The sequence below is a fragment of the Triturus cristatus genome, chromosome 6 (genome assembly GCF_964204655.1).
Source record: "Triturus cristatus chromosome 6, aTriCri1.1, whole genome shotgun sequence".
In the NCBI taxonomy this organism is placed as follows: Eukaryota; Metazoa; Chordata; class Amphibia; order Caudata; family Salamandridae; genus Triturus; species Triturus cristatus.
In genome coordinates, this window is record NC_140589.1 from 1,348,013,819 (window position 1) to 1,348,028,538 (window position 14,720).

Sequence of the window (14,720 nt, forward strand, 5' to 3'; positions counted from 1 at the left end):
ATGTTTTGTTCCTTAGCTTTCCTTTTTGTATATGTACTATGTATATTTGTTGGAATGTTGTATACTGTGTATACTTTGAATCTGTTGTCGGTCCACCTGTTTGCCTCGGAGGCACGGAAAAAATGGGTGGAACTGACGTCGTCATGCCGATGTGGCTCTCTTATGGCTCCGGTGACGTCATACGGAGTCGCGAGCGGAGCTGAGGTATTATGACGTCCACGTCGGCGTAGAGAGCTGAGGAAAAAATTCTGTGGAATGCTGGCGCAGGGGATATTCACAAGGTGAGAAATCCACAGGCAGATACTGTATCCACCCGAAAAAGCGTTACCGAAGGTAAGTAACTTGTTCACCAGCTTCAGACCCTTTACGCATCACACCACTGGGTTCTTCAAATATAAATCCTGATGTATTAGATGATGATGACACCTATGATCAGCCACCACCTCATCTTTGGGATGACTACAATATAGACCCACCTGTAGACACAGACCCAGATCTATATCCAGCTAAACCTTCTCCTCCTTATGATAATACTGCATTTTAGGAGATGATTGCTAGAGCAGCCACTTATTATGTGGTGACTTTACATAAAGAAGCCCTAGTAGAGGCTCTCCTATTTGAAACCTTAGGAAACACACACAGAACATCACAAACCTTACTTATGTTAAAAGGTATGATCGGTGGGAGGGTATGGCTGGTTGGGAGCGGGCGAGGAGTGGCTTGCCCACTATTGTGGGCCCTGACTGTTTGGTCGGCCCTCTGGGGCCGACCAAACCAGTCATGCGCACACTACATTTTCTCTATGTAGGCTGTATGCAGCCTACATAGAGAAAATGGCCTCCCTTCAGGCCCCCAGTTGGGCGCCGTCTTCACCAATCACAATGCTGCCATTGCAGTGTTGTGATTGGCTGGGGAGGGAGGATGCCTGCTTCCTGTTCTCCCGAAGCAGCAGGAAAACATGCGACACGGCCAGCAGCGGAGGCGGCGCTGTTCCCGGTGAGGTAAGTTTATTTTTATATTAATCCAATTCCCCGTGCAACGCCCCCCCCCACCCACAAGTCTTGCGAGCCGCACCTGGCGGTAATAACTTTAAATGAAGAGATGGAGGGACACCAACTCTTAGCTCTCCAGCCACTAATATACAGTGATTTGTTATCACTTTTCCCCGATCAGTCATTGCCTGTCGGGGTAAGATTACAGCAGTTTCTTCCCATTTGGCAATCAATAACATCAAAAAAATGGGTGTTGTATATTATCCACCATGTTTGTTGCCTGAAGCTCACATGCAACCCTCCCAACATTCCACCTCAAACTCGCAAACTGTCTTTAGAACACCAACATCTGCTCAAACAAGAAGTACAAGCTCTTCTCACAAAAAGCGATAGAACCTGTCGCATTACAACAAGGATCAAGGGTATATTCACTATACTTCCTAATTCCCAAAAAGGACGGTTCATTAAGGCCAATCTCGGATCTCGGGCCATTACATCTGTACTTATTATCAGAACACTTCCATATGGTCAAACTGCAACAAGTAGTTCCACTTTTACTTTTGCAGCAATGCGACTTTATTTGAACACTAGACTTAAAGGACGCATACTTTCATATACCCTTTCATCCAGCACATCTCAAATACCTCGTATTTGTGATAGGAAACGATCATTATTAGTTCAAAGTACTTCCATTTGGCGTAGCAAGTGCAGCCAGAGTGTTCACCAAATGCCTTGCAGTGGTAGCAGCACATCTACGAAGACAACAAATCCATGTCTTCCCATACCTAGACGATCAGCTTATAAAAGTCAACACACATCCCAAGTGTGTGCAATACACACAAATCAACATAAACCTTCTACATCAGTTAGGATTTCTACTCAATGCACAAAAATCCCATCTTCAGCCAACTCAAATACAACCATATCTAGGAGCCATTCTAAACACTCAAATGGCTCTAGCATATCCCAGTACAGCCAGGATTCACAATTTTCAAACACTGTTACTCCAGTTCCAAATCAATCAGTATCTCCCAGTCAGGACTTTCATACAATTACTAGGGACGATGGCGTCAAGCATTGCAATAGTTCCTCAGGCAAGACTAAATATGCGTCCTTTACAAGAATGCTTAGCACATCAGTGGAATCAATCACAAGGTCAGCTAACCGATCTAGTGTTGGTAGACAGCCACACTTATCGCTCTCTGCTGTGGAGGAACACATAAAATGTATCAAAAGGGCAGCCCTTTGTCGACCCTATTCCACAAGTAGTGCTCACAACAGACTCATCACTCACAGAATGGGGTGCACATTTACAACATCTAACAGTTCAGGGTCTCGGGACTACCAAATAACAGAACCTTCACATCAACTACCTAGAACTGCAAGCAGTTCAGCTAGCGTTAAAAGCGTTTCTACCTCATCTGATAGGGAAGGTTGCTCTAGTCCAGACAGACAATATTTTAACAATGTACTATGTACAAAAACGGGGGGTGGGCCACACCTTGCAGCTGCCACACCCCTCTCAGACCATTTGGCGTTGGACAATTCATCACAAACTTCAACTCCTGGCAGAAAACCTTCGAGGGACCGACAACATCAATGCCGATCTCAGCAGAATGAAGCAACAAGTACACAAATGGGAACTTCACCTATGAGTTCTCCTTCCGTACTTTCGAAAATGGGGATTCCCAAATTGACCTCTTTTCCACAGTAGAGAACTCAAAACGTCCAGACTTCGCCTCCAGGTCCCCACAGCCTCTATCCAAAGGCAGTGCCCTATGGATCAACTGCTCAGGGATATTTACTTATGCTTTTCGTCCTCTCCCTCTACTTCCATTTGTGTTTCGTAAACTCAGGCAGACACCTCTCACGCTGATTCTGGTGGCTCCTATATGGGCTCATCAACCATCGGATGACTGTGACGACTGGGAGGGGTCTGAGGACCCTCTGGCACGGCAGGGCCAGTTATCTCAGGACTGGGCAGACGAGCTGGGGGATGTCAGTGGTTTGGATACGTCCCCTGACACTGGCTTCATCTCTCCTCCGACGTGGCTTCGGAGGAAGGTGCTGCATTTTCTGTGGTGCTGCGCAAGGCGGCCGAAGCCTTTGGGCTGGAGCTACCTTCTGTGGCCGTGAGGACTAACCTCCTCACTGAAGTGCTCCAACCGTCAGCAAGCTCCTCAGAGCCTCTGCTGCAGTTTAATGAAGCACTGGTTGACGTTCTGAAGGGCACCTGGTCCAAGCCCTCCACAGTACCTCCTGTGGACCGGAACGTGGCACTGCGCTACCGCCCTGCACCGGGCGACTCCAGTTTTCTGTCCATGCACCCCGCAATCCACACCCGAGAGCCTGGTTATCCAGGCCTCTACTTCCCAGACCTCCACCCGTCCGCTCCCCCGGATCGGGAATCCAAGAAACTAGAACAGTTTGGTAAGAAGCTGTTCTCCTCCCTTAGTTTGGGATTGCGTTCTATTACCACCGCTTGTCTCTTGGACCGTTACTCCCACTCCCTGTGGGATACGGTGGAGGACGTGCTGCCCCAGTGCCCGGAGGAGGCCCGGACATGGCTCGCCCAGGCTCTTAGCCGAGGGGCGGGATGCAGCACGGCATGCAATCCGATGTGGACTGGACACTACGGACTCGCTAGGTCGGGCAATGTCGACCACGGCGGAACTTCGCCGCCACGCCTGGCTGCGGTCCACGTGTTTTTCTGGGGATGTCCAGAGCACCCTCATGGACATGCCCTTCGATGGCAGTCGCCTTTTTGGCGACAAAGCGGATAGTGCGCTGGAGCGCTTTAAGGACTCCAGGGCTACGGCCAAGTCCTTGGGCCTCTCGGCCCCGCGCCCGCAAGCTTCCGCTTTTCGTCCCTTTCGTGGCCAAGGAAGGGGCGCCCCCTCATGTCCGCCTAACCACAGGCCGCAGAACCAACCTCCACGCGGTCGCGGACGTGGATTCCGCCGAGGCGGTACAGGGGGACAACGTGCCGGTCCGTCCACATCTACCCCAGCAGCGTCTGCCTCAAAGCCCTCCTATTCCGTGCTTTCAGACCCATTCCACGCCAGTGGGCGGCAGAGTTCGCCATCACCTGCTCCACTGGCGTTACATCACGTCAGACAGGTGGGTGCTGCAAATCGTCCGAAGGGGCTACATCCTCCTCTTCGAGGCGACCCCTCCAGCCATGCCACCACAGTACCACCGTGTGTCGGGGGATCACTTGCAACTTCTGCAGGAGGAAGTTACGGCCCTCTTGGCCAAGGGGGCCATCGGGCGCGTTCCTGTCCCAGAAGTAGGACGGGGTTGTTACTCCCACTACTTTCTGGTTCCCAAGAAGGGCAAAGGGGGCCTACGCCCTATCTTGGACCTCAGGAGCGTCAACGCCTTCCTCCGGAAGCAGAAGTTCAAGATGCTCACCTTAGCTCAGGTTCTGGCTGCCCTGGAGACTGGATGGTAGCGTTGGACTTGCAGGACGATTATTTCCACATCCCCGTTCTGCCGGCCCACCGGCGTTACCTGCGGTTCACGGTGGGCCAGGAGCATTTTCAGTTTACCGTGCTCCCCTTTGGTCTCACCAGTGCCCCTCGGATGTTCACGAAAGTGATGGCGGTGGTCGCAGCTCATCTGCGCAGATTGGGGGTTCCAGTCTTCCCCTATCTAGACGACTGGTTGTTGAAGGTGGCCTCGCCCCAGGCAGTCGCCTCCCACCTCCAGACTACGGCCGACTTCCTGCATTTGCTTTGGTTCTCCATCAACGTGCCGAAGTCGCATCTGAATCCCTCCCAGAAGTTCCTCTTCATCAAAGCGGTTCTGGACTCAGCACAGTTCCGGGCCTATCCTCCGGAACAGCGGGTCCGGGATATTCAGGCTCTGATTGCCATCTTCCGGCCTCTATCCCGGGTTTCAGTCAGGTTGGTGCTGCGGCTTCTGGGTCTAATGGCCTCCTGCATCCTGTTGGTGCATCACGCCAGATGACGAATGCGGGCTCTGCAGTGGGACCTGAAGTTTCAGTGGGCCCAGCATCGGGGCAACCTGTCCGACTAGGTCTTGATCTCGGAGGACACTGCGAGACAGTTGCAGTGGTGGCTCACGGACCGCCATTGAGTCAGTGGCAGATCCCTCTCCCTACCCCAACCGGAGCACGTAGTAGTGACAGATGCGTCCCTCCTAGGATGGGGGGGGGCCACATGGGAGAGGCGGAGATCAGAGGACTCTGGTCTCTCATGGACAACACTACCGCCATGTGGTTTTGCAACAAGCAGGGCGGAGTGGGGTCGTGGACCCTTTGTCAGGAGGCTCTGCGCCTCTGGACATGGCTGGAACATCAGGGCATCACCCTGGTGGTTCAACATCTGGCGGGCTCACTGAACACCATAGCAGACGAACTCAGCCGCCGGTGCATGATGGATCACGAATGGCGTCTAAACTCTGACGTGGCGCAAGGCCTCTTTCGTCAGTTGGGAGAGCCTTGGTTAGATCTTTTCGCCACCAAAGAGAACGCGCAATGTCAGCAGTTCTGCGCGTTGGAGTTTCCAAGGCGGCACTCACTCGGGGACGCCTTTCGTCGCGAGTGGAGTTGCGGTCTGTTGTACGCCTTTCCGCCTATACCACTTCTGCCCAGAGTGCTGAAGAAGATCAGGCGCGACCGGGCCCAAGTCATCTTGGTGGCTCCGGATTGGGTAAGAAGGTACTGGTATCCCGAGCTACTCAGTCTGTCGATCGATCCCCCGATACGACTGCCTCTTCAGGAGGACCTTCTGTCGCAGCAGCAGGGGACAGTCCTCCACCCGAACCTGTCCAGTCTCCACCTCCATGCGTGGAGATTGAGCGGCGACAGTTGATGCCATTTGACTTGCCTCCTGAAATCTGTGATGTTATTCTGGCGGTCAGGCGTCCCTCCACAAAATCGGTATACGCCTGCAGGTGGAACAAATTTGTGGCATGGTGCACAGCAAAAGCTGTGGATCCCCTTTCCGCCCCTCTTTCTGATGTTCTCCTCTTTCTTCTTTCCATGGCCCAGCAGGGCTCTGCTCTGGGCACTCTTAAAGGTGATCATTCAGCTATCTCTGCTTTCTTACGGCTTCCTGATCAGCCTTCTCTTTTCAAATCCCCTGTTGTTTCTCGCTTCTTTAAAGGCATTACTCGCATGTTTCCTCCTGTCCCTTTCGTAATGCGTCAGTGGGATTTGAATTTGGTATTGACGTATCTGATGTGCGCTCCCTTTGAGCCACTTCATAATTGTCCCCTTCGTCTGTTGACGCTTAAGACTGCTTTCCCGGTGGCCATCACCTCTGCTAGAAGGGTGAGTGAGCTCCAGGCTCTCTCTTCCAAGCCTCCTTTCCTTTCTGTCCATCCGGACAAAGTTGTTCTCAGAACTTGTCCTTCCTTTCTTCCTAAGGTAGTGACTGCCTTTCACATCGGGCAGTCTGTTACGCTGCCCACCTTCTTTCCGCCTTCGCATCCCTCGAAAGAGGAAGAGAGGCTCCACTGTCTGGACCCAAAATGGGCGCTGTCCTTCTATCTGGACCGCACCAAACAGTTCCGGGTGGACGACCAACTCTTTTTCGGCTACGTGGGCGCTAAGAAGGGGCGAGCGGTGCACAAACGAACCTTCTCTCGGTGGGTCGTTTTGTGTATCAAGGCTTGTTACTCCTTAGCTAAAAAGTAACCTCCTGTAGGGCTCAGGGCCCATTCTACTCGGGCCACAGCGGCGACCACTGCCCTGGGCCGGGGAGTCCCCTTGTAGGACATCTGTCAGGCAGCAACGTTGGCCTCGCTGCAAACATTATTGCCTGGACAGCCAAGTCAGGAGAGACGGCTTCTTTGGCCGTTCTGTTCTCCAGGACTTTCTAATGTGAACTTGGTTCACAGACCCACCACCGGGGTTGGTATTGCTGGGGTATCTATTCTAAGGTGAGGAATCTAACGTGTTTCTTTCAGATGAACAAGTTGTGAGAAAGTGGGTTTCTGTTGCAGTAACCCCCCCCCCCTTTTTTGCCTAATAGCTGATGCACTTTTCCTTGTTGTGCTCTGGGCTCCTGCCAATCAGGTGCCCAGGACCTGTGTTCCTTCCCTAAAATACAAACTCCCAATTGGCAAACCCTGGCCACATGTCAGCCCCTAGTAAATGGTACCCTAGGTACCCAGGGCCTTGTGACCAGGGAAGGCCTCTAAGGGCTGCAGCACTCATTGTGCCACCCTTAGAGGCCCTGTACCCTTACACACACACACTGCCTTTGCAGGCTGAGTGTCTGGGTGCAGGACAAAACAAAGAGTCGACATGGCACACATCTCTGTGTGCCATGCCCATCTCCTACACTGCCAAGGCATATGTCAGCCACTCCTCTGGCTGGGTGCCTTATGCCTATGGTGTGGGCACAGGAGCAGGAGCCCTGTGCCCCTACAGTACCCAGGTCCATTCATGGGCACTGTAAGTACAGTGCTGCCATTTACAAGTACATGGTGCTGAGAGCTCGTCAAACACGAGCTCCACATCACCATAATGGCAACACTGAAGACTGGGAAGTTTGGTATCAAACTTCTCAGCACATTAAACCCACACTGATGCCAGTGTGGGATTTAATGTACTAAGCACCCCAGAGGGCATCTTAGAGATGCCCCCTTACAGCTAACCTACAATCCACGTCTGCTCTGAGGCTGCCCAGGCTGCCACACAGCAGACACGTTGCTGGACCCCTGGGTGGGAGAGCCCCTGCTCTCCCGGGCCTGCAACAATGCACATCCTGGGTGAGGTGAGAAATCTCCTCCCCCAGGATGAGCAAAGGGAAGCTTCAAAGGCATGCCGCCAGTTGGAGTTTCCCCAGGCCACTGCAACCCCCCACTCTGGCGGGAAGCTTGGCCGGAAACCCCTTACAAGGACAGGGGATGTGCCAGCCTGCCCACCCCACCCCTCAGGTGGGGGAGGCGAGGTGAAGCACATCTCCGGGCTCTCGCCATCTTGAAGATGGGAGGCCCTACCCTATCAGGATTAGGCTACTGCCCCCCTCCCACAGGAGAGAGGCAGGATAGGGGGTGTACCCACCCCAGGACAAGGACCCATTGGTCCCTGGCCTTCACCTACCTGTAACGCCCCTAAATCTAGTATTTAGGGGCCCCCTGAACCTTCCTTCCGCAGATTCCAGATAGAAACCTACAAGAAGAGCAAGAAGAAAAAAGACCTGCCCTGCAGCTGCTAAAAAGAGGAAGACACCAACTGCTTTGGCCCCAGCCCTACCGGCCTGTCGACCCACGAACCTGCTCCTGCTCCAGCGCGGCATCTCTTGTGGCCAGCAACCTCAAAAACCCCGGAGGACCTGGCTACCTTTGAACTCTGATTCCCTGGGACTCCCATGAGTAGAGGCTCTACTCAAGAAACCTACTTTTAACCCCTGGCAGCAGCCCGGGACCGCGGACCCAACACACTCTGCACCAGCCAAGCCTGGCCAGTGCCGGAGTGGACAAAGACCCTGAGGACGACCCCACGGCGACTGTGACCTCGAGTCCGGCACCCAAGGACCCCCCTCGACATCCCGGAAGAAGCCTGCAGCCTCAGAACAGAGTGCCACCCCAACCGCGATCAACAAGAGGGTAAGATTCCCGACGTCAAAAGGCACCCCGGCGCCCTGCGGCCCCCTGTGCCCAATCCCGGGGTACCCACCTAACCTACAACTACCCAACTTACCTCTCGAAGTGGTGGTGGCATCTGAAGCATCCTCGTCCCCGAGCTTGCAGCCTTTTTCCAAACCGGAACATTCCCATTGACTTCCATTGAGCGCCCGACGGCTCAAAAGCACCCTGCACCCAGCCGCCCGAGTGGCCCTGGCAGTGCACTCTCTACACTAACTTACTTCCCCACTTGCCCTGAGTAAGTGACCAGGAGCCCAGCTCCCACAACCGCGTGGCTTGCCCGACAGCAGCCACCAACCAAGGCCCCCCTATCCCTCATAGGATAACATTGGGCCTAACTCTCTCTGCACCCGGCCGTCCTGAAACCGCTGAGGGTGAACCAACTGTACCTACCTGACACTGGGGGACCCCTGAGTCTATGCCCGGAATTTCAACTCTGCCAGTTGAGTACTTACCCTTAAAACCGCTAACTTCATTTTCCTCATAGGGTAACATTGACTGGCTTTTTCTTCAAAAATCTTCTAAGTGTGAACTTTTCAAAACTGCAAAAATTCACCAAAAATCAGCCAAGTGACAAAAACGAATTTACTCACCTGCTCCTAGGTGAGCTCCCAGTGCTGGATCTTGGTGCCCAGCCCTGACTCTGAAAAGTGTCCACAACTATACTTACCTCTAACTCATTTTTCTCCCATAGGAAACCATTGTCTGCTTTTCTGTGAAATTTCTTCTAAGTGTCTACTTTTGCAAATTTGAAATATTCTTTTAAAATCGTACCAGTTCTGCAAACGAAATTACTTACCTGTTTTTGATAAGGACCCCAGTCCTGGGTGTAGGTGCCCAGTCCTGGATTACTAAAGTAACGATAAAGTACTCTACCTGCAATTTGAATTTCTTGCCATAGAGATCCATTGAATGTTTTCTTTGAAATATTTTCTAAGTGCTAACTTTTGTAATAGCTAAATATTATTTAAAAATCACTACAGTTATTAAGTCGACTTTCATCACTTGATTCTGAATACTGACCCAGAGCTGGATCTAGGAGCCAGACCTGGAATTCCAAAAGTAATCTGAAAAGTAATTTATTACAAATAACCTGAATGTACCATTGAGCTCAATGCATTGTGATGTTTAGGAAATAGGATTGTTTATTGCAACCAACTGTGACTGTTTACAAAAATTCATTGCTTAAGACAAAAAGTATTTATATGCAACCTCTCATTCTGAGAAAGTATAATTTTATCCCCTTTGTGGTTCTAAAAATAAAACAAGCATATATTTTATATATATAAATCATTGGCCTAGAGTTCAGTTATTGAGTGTGTGAGACCATTTGCTGACTGAGTGTGTATAATAAATGCTTTACACTGTCCTCTGGTACTGCCTTACTGCTCGACCAAGCTACCACTTTTGAGAGTAAGGTCATACCTAACTTTGACCTCTATCAGCCTCTGGGGGACTGGGGACTCTGTACACCCTGTACCTATTAGGGAACAGTATATACAGAGCCACTTTCTCACACAAGTTACTTACCTTCGGTAACGATACATCTGTAAGAAACATTAGTTAGTTAGATTCCTCACCGACCCACCCATCCTCCCCGTGCTGCGGACCGATATCTAGGGTTGAGGTCATCCCTTTCAGGGCCCTAGAATTTTTTGGCCCATTTTTCGGTCTCTTGCATTGCTCTGTGTTCCTGGCACGGAAAGCTATGTACATGAACTGACGTCCGCGCACGAGGGCGGCGTCTAAGTACTCCGACGACGTCATCCCGGCGATCACGACGCCGACGACGGACGCGGAGCCGCAGACGACGCCTAGCGACGCGCATGGGTGTTGCTGACGAAAATCTTTCCGGATCCAGCCTGACGCCTGGGGATATTCTACGGTGAGGAATCTAACTAACTAATGTTTCTTATAGATATATCGTTACCGAAGGTAAGTAACTTGTTCTTTTCTCACACAGAACCATGGAGCAATCAGACATCCAAACCTCAAGGAACTCATTCTTGCAATTTGGCTCTGAAGTCATAGAGTTGGATACTTAAACCTACCACCAGATTGTATGACAATTCTTAAAGAAGCAAGAAAACCCACCACTAGAGCATGTTATGCAGCAAAGTGGAAAAGGCTTGTAATCTATTGTAATAACAGAATTGCATCTATATAAATATTATTTTTTATCTTTTGCATCTACAGCGAGTTGGCTTAGCCTACATATCCCTTCGAGTACACCTTGCAGCAGTAACTGCATATCAACAAAATAGACATCCTTTACCCCTATTCAAAGTTCAATTAAGTAAGGCCTTTATGAAAGTCCTTAAAAGAATAATACCACCTATGGTACCATCTGCACCTGTCTGGAACCTTAACATTGTTCTCACAAGGCTTACGGGTCCGTCTTTTGAACCTTTATACAACTGTTCATTACAGCTTCTTTCATGGAAGATTGCCTTTCTCATTGCTGTCACTTCACCAAGACGTTTTAAGGAGCTACAGACTTTAACCTTAGAAGAACCCTTCTTTCAGCTTCAAAAAGATAGAGTGGCTCTTCATACAAACCCAAAATTCTATCCAAAAGTAGTCTCTGCTTTTCATATTAACCAATCAATTGAGTTACCTGTGTTCTTCCCTCAACCCAATTCAGTACCAGAAAGAGCTCTACATACATTTGATGTCAAAAGAGCACTTTTATATTGATAGGACAAAAGATTTTCACAAAACTACTTTTTGTTCCCTTTGCTCCACCTCATAAAGGAAATCCTATCTCTAAATCCAGTATTTCTTGATGGATTGTTAAATGTATTTAAACTTGATATGTGAAAGCTAAAATACCTTTATACCTCCTAGAGCACATTCTACTTGCAAAATAGGAGCATCTATGACCTTTTTAGGCAACATTCCAATTACTGACATATGTAAGGCAGCCACATTGTCTACACCACACACATTTAACAAACATTATTGTCAGCAAGCTTATGTAGTGCTAAAATTACTTTTTCAAACAACTTCAACACCCACTGGTTAGGCACCGCTTTGGGATAATACTGCTATGCAGTCTATGCAAAGCATGTATATCTACAGCACACATGCCTGGAATGTATTATGTTACTTACCCTGTAAGCATCTGTTCTTGGCATGTAGAGCTGTAGATTCACATGTGCTTGTGGTTGTTGCTGTTCTTCTTATTCACGTTCTCTCTATACTACACTTACTCCATTCTCAACCTCTTGCGGGAAAACAATCTAACAATGGAGTCAATGCCCATGCACATTATTACCTCATGACTGGAAAATACTTCTTTGAAGAAAAACAACTTGCAAATATCCGGACCCACCACTAGATAGCAGGAGTATACAAAGCATGTAAATCTACAGCTCCACATGCCAAGAACAGTTTCTTACAGGGTAAGTAAAATAATCCTTTTTCTGTCATGGTGACTTACATTTTTTGTGTGTTATTTTCTTTCTTATTGCAGCTTCCCATGCCCCTTACAAATGGGACTACTGGCCCCATGATGATGTTCGAGCTGAATGTAGGTTTGTTGGTTTAACAAATCTGGGAGCAACTTGTTACATGGCATCTACAATTCAACAGCTTTATATGATACCTGAGGCCAGGCAAGAAATATTTACAGCTAAGGTATGCTTGATTCTAAACCTCATTTATTGCCATATCTGTATTCTTTGTTATTTTACCGTTTATTAATGAATGAATGAATAATTGTGCATATGTTATTATAAGCGGCTTTAGGTAGGGCAACAAATGAGATTCTCACATTCCAGGAATGGTGTATAAATGTTGTAATGCTCAGATCTCCCCTGGACCAAGGTATGTACCGTCACTTTCCCAGGGAGAGAATATCAGTTCCAAACTTATGGAATATAACATATACACAGCACTTCCTAAGGTGGGCAAACTTTCAACACTCCCCCAAAGGCAAGGCAAGAAAACAATATATACACAGCACTTCTCTAGAGCGAAACATACTTTTCACATCACTTGCCAGGAGTAGAACACAATTACCTGCTAGAAGGGAATTCACCCATTCTTCTACAACAGAATACTTGGCCAAGAAGAGTCCACACCTCCTGCTACTAGGAAAAGACTAATTGGTATATCTGGGATGTATTTATTAGTAAATAGCACCACACGGTAAGCCAAATGCACCTATCATAGCAGACTCTAACATATCAATAGTATGATTGAAACACAATCAAGGCAAACATATATGTAGAAATATATATGTATGGATATAAGAATCAGAAAATAAGAAGGAAAGGAAAGAATTCAGAAAAGAATCAAGAGACCGTTAATAGCAGAGACACCTCACCTACTGCTCCATCATTTCACTCCACTTCGCTCAAGGGGAGTCCATTGCTTGAACCGGGTGAAAGCTCAGAGGTGACACCACTCTTCCGTGACAACACGTCTGCTCCACGGCGTGAACTTCCACCAGGCCAGTGTAGGCTCCCCCTTTTTTTTTTCAAAATTTTTTTTATTGTAATGAAATAAGACACAAACAAAAATAACCAAAGAAAGGAAAAGACATGCGACAATTCCGCCATAATTCCCACGCAGGGGAGTTGCACTAGATGAGGGGGGCCGCTATGACTAGTAAATGTTCTATTGTCCGGCCCAGCAAGGTAGTAGCGCTAAAGAGGATATGAGGGGCCAAGGCCGGTTCGCCGGATCAGGTGCATTACAGTTGGACAAAGTCCGCCCCACTAAATTGTACAACAGGTGGGTCTCAAGGGCTGGCTCATCCAAGTCCCGTATCTCGAGCCCATCCCTCTCGGATTCCGGACTGTCACAAGAATCAATCAAACCAAAGAAAAACAACCAGGGAAACACCCCCCCACCCTCTAACAACCCCCCCCCCCACCCCTCCAGTGGTGGAAGCACGCACTCACTCATACCTTTGCCAGCTTCCTGCGGTATTCACACTTGAAATAGATGTAGGGCTCTAATCGACGGTGGGCACACTGCAGCTGGTAGCCCCCGAGAGAGGAAGCGCACTAAGGGCCCCCAGCGGAAAACAAAGTTCTTAAAGTCTCCTAAAAATACGTCTGCCATTCGCTCCATGCTCAACAACTTCCACAACCTCGCATGCCAGAGGGAAATCGCTGGAGCTCCCTCTTTTTCCAGGCCGCTGCCAAGGTAATTTTAGCCGCCCCAGTACAGAGCCAGAAGATTTTTTTATCCGCTCGGGTCTGATGTTCTAGAAGCGGGTCTCTAAGGCCCAACAGCACTTGTTCCAAAGAGTCCACGATAGGATACCCCAGGATGTCTTTAATATGGGCCAGAATCTCTTCCCAATAAGGGCGGATAATCGGGCAGTCCCACCAGATATGGCGGAAGTCCCCCAACAACCCACAGCCTCTCCAACATCTATCCGAGGTGTTAGGAAAGATGCGATGGAGCTTGGCAGGGGGGAGATACCAGTCCATCATGGTTTTAACATGCTCCTCCTGCAGCTCCATCGAGTGGTTGTGTCTGGCCAAATCGCGCCACAGATGGGACCACTCCTCATTCGCGATGTCACGACCAAGGAGGCCCTCCCAGTGACCCATATATCGTGGCCTAGGCGTGGCAGTTGTGGCAAGGAGGTGGCTATAGATGAAGGAGATAGCTCCGCGCATGGTCGAGGTGCGGGAGAGAAAGGCCTCAAAGGGGGTAGGCGGCCGAGTCGCCACCTCCCGTACTGACGGGGATAAGTGTAGCAACTGTCCGTGGTGGAACCTTTCCGTTTCAGCAATCCCGTAGTCCCGCCCACAATTCGGGAAAGTCAAAGGGGCGGAGCCGTGGAACAAATGCGTGAGGGCCAGGCAGCCTCCCTTTCTCCAGGCGTCAAATGGCCCCTCCTTAAGCGTGGGCGGAAAGGCCGGATTGAAGTGTATGGGAGTGAAGGTCGATGGGAAGGTGGTCCACCGCATCCCAAACCTTCAGGGTGGTGCCGGTAGGGGTGCTAAGATAAGCATTCTTGGGCCTATCCCCCTTAGGTTTCCACACCAGGCCCCAGATCGTGCGGCTCGCCACACTCCTATCCATGTGCAGCCAATGCTTTTCCGAAAGTGGCTGGGTCCACTCCACCAAGACTCTCAATTG

At 49.7% G+C, this 14,720-nt stretch overlaps 1 protein-coding gene across 1 annotated transcript in view; it reads left to right on the forward strand.

Moving 5' to 3' along the window:
• The window catches only part of USP34 (ubiquitin specific peptidase 34), a 2,509,780-nt gene that overhangs the window by 969,548 nt on the left and 1,525,512 nt on the right, over positions 1-14,720 (forward strand). The window contains exon 42 of the mRNA XM_085612349.1: positions 12,091-12,254. Coding sequence (XP_085468475.1) covers positions 12,091-12,254 — 164 coding nt within the window. The remainder of the gene's footprint in view (positions 1-12,090; positions 12,255-14,720) is intronic.